The following is an 8977-nucleotide window of genomic DNA, read 5'->3' as shown; positions in this document are numbered from 1 at the left end:
AGCTTCCCCGCCGCGCGCTCGGCCATGGCCGCGCTGGCGCAGGGCGCCGCGGGGAAGTCGCTGCTGCTGAAGATAGTGATGGCCGGCGAGTCCTGCGTGGGGAAGACGTCCATCGTGCGCAGGTACACGGAGCCCGCCGCGCCGCCCGCCGCCTTCTCCTCCGCCTCCTACCTGGCAACCATCGGTGAGTGCCGGCCGCGCTCGCCACCCCGGCGGGCAGCGCCGCGCGCGGAGCCGGCCCCGCGGGGACACCCGCCGTGCCCGGTCCCCAGGTACCCCCTGTACTGACACTTGCTGCGTCCTGTCCCCAAGTGTCCCCCGCGGGGACACCCGCCGTGCCCTGTCCCCAGGTACCCCCGCGGGGACACCCGCCGTGCCCTGTCCCCAGGTACCCCCGTGGGGACACCCGCCGTACCCTGTCCCCAGGTACCCCCTGTACTGACACTCGCCGTGCCCTGTCCCCAGGTACCCCCGTGGGGACACTCACCTTGTCCGGTCCCCAAATGCCCCACACAGGGACACCCTGCTGTTCCCTGTCCTCAAGTGCCCCTTGTAAGGACACCCTGCCATGCTCTGTCCATAAGTACCCCCTCAGGAACACCCCACCATGCCCTCTCCCCAGGTATCCCCTTGTAGGGACACCTCGCTGTGCCCTGTCCCAAGTGCCACTTGGAGGGACACCCCTCTGTGCCCTGTCCTCAGGTACCCCCTGCAGGGACATCCCGCCATGCCCTTTCCCCAGGTATCCCCTTGTAGGCATACCGCGCCGTGCCCTGTCCTCAGGTACCCCCTGCAGGGACACCCTGCTGTGCCATGTCCCCAAGTACCCCCATGCAGGCACCCCCTGATGTGCCTTGTCCCCAAGTACCCCCACACAGGGACACCCTGACGTGCCCTGTCCTTAGGTACCCCCRTGCAAGGACAACCTGTTGTGCCCTCTCCCCAAGTACCCCCCGCAGGGACACCCCTCTGTGCCCTGTCCTTAGGTACCCCCATGCAAGGGCAACCTGCTGTGCCCTGTCCCCAAGTACCCCCCACAGGGACACCCCTCTGTGCCCTGTCCCCAGGTGCCCCCAGTCAGGGACACCCCTCTGTGCCCCCTGCCCAAGTTCCCCTAACTTTGTATTAATAGGTTGTAACGGGATAAAGGGCACCGATGGGTCAAGTTATCCTCAATTGCATATGTGGTTGTTAAAGCAGAGCCCCTGCTAAACCAAGGTGGCTCCGTGCTGCCTTCCCGGGCCCGGGGCCTGGCTGCCCGGTCTGCGTTTCCCGCTGGCTCCGTGGGGAAGGGCCAGCTCACGGTCCACGTGCTGGAAAAGTCAGCAGCATCCGGAAAATGTGGAATATGTGGGCGCTGTTGTTTGCCACAGACATACTACAAATTTCTGAGTAGTAAATCTTCATTTTTAAATACGGTTTTGTGTGTGTGAAATCTTTTTTTTTCTTTGCAGTTTAATGGAAGGGCAGAGTACGCACAAGCAATGGCTTGTTTCTGTGTTTTGAATCTGCAAGGCTCTCATACACTCCTCAGTGCAGGAGGACTTTGCTTAACCAAATATGCAGCAGGTAGCACTTGTGGCAGCAGTTGGTCCGATTATGTAAGAGGAAATGCTTAATGGGCATGAGGTTACGTGACCTGCTCACATGAGAACTGGYGGAACTTAAACCACTTTTATTTCCTTGCATATTCCTGCAAAGCACCTTCTGAACGAACATAAACAGAAAGGGAAGAATACGACCAGCAGAAATATAGTGAAAATTTATCCTTTTAAAAGGCAGTTTGTTGCACTGCTTAAGATAATGCCTGGGAAAATAAATGTTAACTTTAGTGATGGTATTTTTATTAGAACTTAGGTTCCTGTCCTTGAGATTGTTGTTTTGAGACAGAATTGCCCATGCTCAGATTTCCAAGTTGTGAAATAGTTTGAAGAATAGTTAAGATGAATCAGTTTTGTAGCAATTATGGACTATGATTAACTTTATTAATTTTATTATTGTTTTCAAAACCTGTTGTTCAGGGTTTTAAAGACTTTAACATGTCTATCTACAATGTTAAAAAGTCATTCAAATCTAGGTATTATCTGAATGTGATTTTAAAGTAATTTCTTGAATTTTGTATTCGATTTAATTCTATTTTACAAGCTTGTCAGACCTTAGATTTTTAAAATGAATGGGATTGTTCAYTGATGACTTCTAAAGCCGTAGTGTTGAAATGGAAGTTTCTTGTCCGTTAGGAGAGTTACAACAGCACAAGTGGTTAACTCTTGGTGTTAGGTTTTTGGAAAGGTCTGTAGGAAGAAGCCTCAGGTGCATTGCAGCATTTCACATTTTRTCTTCCTGATGTCTTCTTCTGACATCATCATCTTCATTGACACGATGAAAACAAACAGCTCTTCTCATTTGAATGTCTATTTCATACATTCTTAGTCACTCTACTGAATGCTCGTCTGATGTTAATTGATTTTTTCACCCTATCTGTCCAGCTGGAACGTTGATTAAAATAGGGAGACGATTATTCAGGCTGTTAAGTTTTTCAGGTATTTGAGTTGCTTGACAAGAACTTGCATCACCTCCTTTCTTTGGTGGTGGAGGGTAGTAGTCACAGGAGTTCTAGGCTGCCTGGGTGCTGTTGAGAGGCCCTTTCTGTATCATTGTTATGGGCAAGTTTGAAGTTTGTGCTGCTAGAAAAAAAATCCTAGCCTTATTTTTTTWAAAAAAAGGACTTTTCTCACTTTTTCTAGTTGCAGCTAGCATTCTTCAGTTGTGAATTTTTCTAAAATTATGTATTTTTTGAAATGGAAAAAAGAAAATGCATTCACAGTAAATTTTCACTGAAAGCACTTTATGCAGCACTTAAACACCCAAGGATGGGTGCCCTTACTCCTCTTCAATTACACAGTTTGGGTAAATTATAAGCAGTTATAGTTTTCTAATTAAACTTAAATGCATCATAAGGCAGATGCATTGTATTATGAATAGTAGACCATAGCAGACTCTAAAGAATAACTGTTTTTGTTGGAACAATGGTATTGCATACAAAGCCCTAGAGAAAGTTTATGAATGCAAGGAGACCCCTCCTGCATACAAGTGAACAGGGTGCTGATCTGACAGGCTATAAGATTTTTATTTTACTATATGGCACGGGGTGCCCTATGCTATAGGTGTCCCAGCTGGAGCAGCGGGGTTGGACTAGATGATCTCTAGAGGTCCCTTCCAACCTCRACCATTCTGGGATTGGCCACAGTACCTCAGAAAAATGTACTCTGTGGGAAAATTTCTGTAAAAGGGTGGTCTTTGCCAAACCTTCATACTTGAAAGTGGTGCACTCCCACTTTCAGCGTTTAAAAAGAAATAGTTTTTTTTTCTGATTTTTTTCCCATCAAAAGGAAAATTTTGCTTTCTAATGCCTATGTTAAAGAAGAGTAAAATACAAGAATTAAGAGTGAAATTGCAAAAAAAAAAAAAATCAGTTCTGAAGTTTTGAGGTTTTCCTCAAAAAAATGTATTCACATTACATAGAAAAAAAAAAAAGTAGAATTAATTGAAAAGGTCAAATATTGGAGCTAAATATGGCCTGTATTACCAATGTTAATAAGAAGCCACCTTGGTTTTTCTTTTCCTTTTTTTTTTCTTTTTAAAAGACTAGATTTTCGACACTACTTTCCTAGCAAAATATCTGATCCCTTCAGATGCACTGTTTGTCAATGCAGTATTTAATACTGTATTTGGCTATTCAACCACTAGTTGGCTTCAGATACTTCTTAACATGTCCTTGTCCTGGTGCCCTCCTCCCCCTGTTCCCGTTCCCTCCTCCCCCAAAAAAATGTATCCATGGACCATGCACCATGTTCTCATTTTCCAGTCCCCTCATTTAGACTCAAAATAACTTGGCTRTTTTTTCACATATGTCCTTGTCTAAACTGTATTACAGCACAGAAGGCCTGCAGTACCCATCCCGCTTGGAAGCTCTCATGGCTGTAGCATGTCACTCATTTTCTCTGCTTTGTGGCGTAAGCTGATTGTAGTCAGTCCAAGCTTCATTTTCCAGCTGCAAAATTCCCAGAAAAGCAAAATGAGCCCAGGGAAGTTTGTGGCAGAGCAGACACATGCAACTGAGTCTCTGGATTCCTAAGCTGTTTAATTGACTTGACCTACTGACTTGCTCACTCTTTGGATATCTTTCTTAATCCTGTTGTCCCTAATGCTCCTGGAGATGAGAGATCTTGTAAATGCTCGACAGGCTTTGAGTCTCCTTCTTCATAGTTAAACGAAGCTGCTTCTAGGGTCTCTGTTGCTAGAGGGGGCCAATAACTGTGACYGGGCTGTGTTAAAGGAGGCTATAGTGTGGTTTCTGTTGTAGAAACTACTGGATCTTGCTGACAGTTTTGATATTTTCCAGGCCTTCCCTTCCTTAGATAGATTACAATTAGTCAACTCTCTCTTCTGTAGATTACAGTTAGTCAGCTTTCACAGTTTGAATGTCTATTCTTGCCTCTCTGAAACTTTTTGGTCTGAGTGTAAGGAGATGTTACAGATTCAACTGCAGACCATTGCAGTGACCTGCTCTTAGGTGACCTTGTTCTTCCAGACCCCTTGAGGGCAGGTGGGGACTATTCCTGTTCCCTTGGAGCAAGCGTGAGTACCTGTCTTGTTCTACAAGCCTATAACTCTGTTGATGGGTTGCTAAGGCAAGGACTGTGTGAGGTGACCTCAAAATGGTGATAACGCATGAGGCTACCTGTGTTCTCTGATTGGAGTAATGCACCAGCTACAGGTAAGGGTTAAAGTAATGGGTAAGAGTAACATGGCTGAAACACRAACTAGGCTCAAATGATGGAGAAGACTGTTTGGGGATAGGTCCACTGGTAGTCAGTAGTGTTTTGGTTAATTTTATTTCTCCAAGCACTGTTAGATGGTTATATATTACAGCAAAGGTCCAGTGATACCTTTTGCACTTGTGAAGGGACTGTGCATTTCCTTTTGGATATGCCCCTTGCCCTTGCTGCGTTCCCTCCTTACACTGTGGTGGTGGGTTCTGTGTGGCTGCATTGGGCACTGGGGCCTGGGCCGGCAGCTCCCTCACCYGTGACTCTGCCCACTGGGACCTCATCGTACTCGCGCACAAGAACTGGTCCCAACTGCTCATCAGCTTCCACACCTCTTTGCAGAGGAGTTTTGCAGGCGGCTGTAGACTTTTGTGCAGATACTGACCGGTGAGACAAGCAACTCATCACTGAAGCCCGTCAGGGTTGACTGTTTTGATGCTTCCTAGATCTAGTTGTGTTAAAGCTGCCTCAGTCCTAATATGGACATATTCATTATTTTAAATATAATGAAGGAAAAAAAAAAGTAATTTAGCTGTAGTATCCTGTAACAACCACCAGAATTTGTACCCGTTCTTGATTTTATTTGACAGCTTAAAAGAAGCAAGCACATGCTGTTGCATTTAAATAACATTCATCTCAAAGCAGTAATCAATGTTAGTTTTGTAATGTTGATCATATTGCATAATACATGGACCTAAAATCATCTGAAATCTGTGAGCTGTCTTTGGCCCTGTAATTCCCATTTTTCTTTTTTTGCCTTTTCAATTTGCTAAGTTTGCTTGAAATTTCATATAAAGACATGAACAAATCATGCATGCAGAACATATTGACTTTTGTTTTTCACTAACATTCATTGACCTTTTAGGTCAATAAATTTTGAAGTTGACTTAAGAAGTCAATATGCCTTATTTTAATTTAGATTAAATTTTAGTCTGATTCAGCACTCTCTGCTTCTCTTTTTATAAATTAGAAAAAAAACTTATGCCARTTTGTTATTACAATGTATGTCAAATAAAAACAATTTCTTTTAAGTCTGGAAATCTCTAGCTGGATTATAATTTTTTCTGTATTCCCAATTCATTCTTCGAGCCTTGCAGTATATATCTTATCCCTTTCAAGTGTTCTAATATTAGCTGTAGAAAGCGATACAGATAATTAAACAGTATTGTGTGAAATGCAGAAGCAAATGTTTTCCTTAAAGTTTAAATTTCACCTTTCATGAGCATATAAGTATATTTGGCTTAAATTAGATTTCCATCTAACATTATTAATTTCATCAAGGAAGCCTTGTATGATATTAATTACAGATACCAATTATATTATTTCATCTTCCCTTTCCATTGAAGCTTCAATGAGAATTCATCARGTGAAGGACACGATTATCATAATAATTGTAAAAATTCACTCAAGTTTTTATATATGTACGAAATGTTAGTACCTTTAGATTCTGGCATGTAAGAATAAACTCTTCAAATCTGCATGCAAAATACACCAGGAAATAAAAAGAAAGGCAGCGTTTCCTCTATTTTATTTCCACGAATGCTTTCCTTTGATAAAGTAATTTGGCAGCCAGAGTCTSATAGGAATCACTGCAGTGGTACTAATGCAAAATTGTTGATTTTGTAAAAAGTTGCCTTGCATTTTACAGAAAGCATGGAAGCAAAAGAATAGTGGTATTGTGTGTTTACAGTCAAACATGATAGCTAGTTAAAAATACTGCAAAATGGAAGTTCTTCCTCCTGTCATGAAGCTTTTCAATATAAAAACTTGAAATGAAAGCTCCTTGCCTATCTATCGCCAGGCATTTTGTTATTTTCTGACTACGCAGAAACTGAACCCCAGAAATGCCAGGGGGAGAGGGCTTTTGGAGAGGGACGTTCCTGAAGGCCCTCAGTCTCTGCTCGGTCTGCCCCAAAGCCAGGGGTGTTCGGTGAGGCCCACATGGCGATGGGCACGTGTTGGACATGAAGGTGGGAAGCCCGTTTGCCGGATCTCCATCAGGGTGGGCTGTGCTGGCCTCAGTGTGACCATGGGCGCGTGGTCTCCATGGCCTGAGGTCCTCGAGGACGGGGTGGCCTCCTCCTGGATCGCATTAGTAAGTGTAAGAGACCCAAGTTTTGTCACGCACAGGCCCGTGCCGCAGAGCGCCAGGGAGCAGCGTGGCGGAGGCTGGAGCCTCTCGCCTCCGTGGCRGCCTCCTCTGCTGCCTGTCGGCTCCGCAGGCCTTGCTGGAGCGACGCCGGGGTGGCTGGCAGCTCAGGTGAGGGTTCTCTGGCAGAAGGTGCCCGTTTTAGGAGGATTACAAAGGCATTTGTTTCAGAAACATCAGACTTGACAGAGTTTTGCTGCGGCTTATTGCCAACAATCAAGAGGAAGGAGGAGRTTTATGAACTTGAGATCACTGAGGTTTATATATACATGTATATATAGTTTTGAGATTGCAGTAACAATCTTTGAGACTAATTTGAGAACAGCGGTTTCTGAGAAATTTCAAATCATGTCATATGGACCATGGAGTAAGGCATCCTCTAGGAGAAGGTATCTTCCAGGGCTTCAAGTACATCATGTTTCCTTACTAAGCTTATTTCAATGTTGGCTTAAGGCAGCTTTGTCTCCTGGTATTGATGTGGTTCTCAACAAACTCTTGTTCTAAATTTCACATCACTGGCCTCTTAGTTCGTTCCAATGACACTGCCACAGGAGAAAAGACATGTTATGTAGCTACATTTTGACTTTTTTTGTGAGAAATACAGCGTGGCTGGCTACCACAGTACTGTCTTGCTTAATAAAGCTGAAAAATACTCTCATTGTCTTCCAGCGAATTAAGCAAATGGAGAAATAATTTTAAAATATTTTGAATTTCAGCAATAAAGTAACTGAGGATTTTCAGCAATAAAGTAACTGAGTCAAATGATACTGATTTACTACAGTGAGATAGTGATGGGGAGCCTTTTCAGATGTTAAGTTTGGAGCTTCAGCAACCCATAAATGCAGGTATCATTTACCCCATTTGGAGTATGAAGACTACCATTATAAATTACAATGAAATTCCTTACAGGAACATGCAACACTGATTTTGTGCTGACTACTCATGCCTAGTTGTAGCATTGACACGGTAGACATGGAATACAGAAATGAAGACTACAGAGATACTCTTAAATATGAAAAAAATTTAGTAGATGCTCATCATTGCATTTCACTAGTGTAGCTGATTTCTATTCCTGTCCTTGTAATTTTAGGAAATTTTAGAGATTTGGCAGTAAAGAGAAAAAATGGCATTGTGCAATTAACAGCTTTATGAGCATTTGGCACTAACTTCCCATTCATAGCTGCCACGCTGTTGCAATGAAACTGGAAACAGCTGGAATCATCCATACATTTGCCAAATATTGCTGTGAATGGGCCACCAAACTGCTGTTGTGTCCCTGGCCAACAGAGGAAAATATGGACATGTGGTTTGTAGTTGCACCTCTGACCTGCCACTCTATTGCCTTTGTGTGATGTGTTAATGAATAGACTGAGTATTTGACTTCTGCAGATTCCATTTCCAATATATATGGTTCCAACATATGGAATATATATATATTTTGTTTGATTTATTTTCTTGCTACTTTCTCTTCAAATCTGCAACAACAACAATAATTAGAGAGTAGAAACAACCTATAAAATGGAGACATGTTTTTATAAGAAATGTAATGGATTTTCTTTCTCTCTCTCTCTCTCTTTTTTTTTTTTTAGGCATTGATTTTAAAGTAAAACCAGTAGTATTTAATGGTACCAGAGTAAAACTTCAAATATGGTGAGTTTTAATTTATATCACAATTSAAGTGCAACTGAATTGTAATATAACATGCAAAGTCCAGTCTACCTTTGATTTTAACAGATCATTTGAAACTTTGAGTTTGGGCATGGGGAACATACTGTTAGCTGCAACTAATATGAGTTACAAAGAGGGTTGTTACTAAGATGTTTTAATAATAAAATTTTGCTACTGTAGCTTACAAATAATGCAGATCCATATTAAGTCTATATAATTGTACCAGTATGTTAAGGGAAGTGACAAAGTAAAAAAATTTTACATTTCTCAATAAATAGATATTGAAAGGGTCACCAAGACAAAGCTAGAAATGTGAATCTTTGGGTACTTT

At 42.7% G+C, this 8977-nt stretch overlaps 1 protein-coding gene across 1 annotated transcript in view; it reads left to right on the top strand.

Moving 5' to 3' along the window:
* The first annotated feature begins 8 nt into the window (after positions 1 to 8).
* The window catches only part of LOC112957868 (ras-related protein Rab-10-like), a 28770-nt gene continuing 19801 nt past the window's right edge, over positions 9 to 8977 (top strand). The window contains exons 1-2 of the mRNA XM_026051629.1: positions 9 to 184; positions 8568 to 8628. Coding sequence (XP_025907414.1) covers positions 25 to 184; positions 8568 to 8628 — 221 coding nt within the window. The 5' untranslated portion in view covers positions 9 to 24. The remainder of the gene's footprint in view (positions 185 to 8567; positions 8629 to 8977) is intronic.

Source organism: Nothoprocta perdicaria, unplaced genomic scaffold (genome assembly GCF_003342845.1).
Source record: "Nothoprocta perdicaria isolate Ctin4 unplaced genomic scaffold, notPer1 scaffold_77, whole genome shotgun sequence".
Classification (NCBI taxonomy): domain Eukaryota; kingdom Metazoa; phylum Chordata; class Aves; order Tinamiformes; family Tinamidae; genus Nothoprocta; species Nothoprocta perdicaria.
Note: the sequence above shows the minus strand (reverse complement) of the source record. Positions and strands in the feature narration are given on the sequence as shown.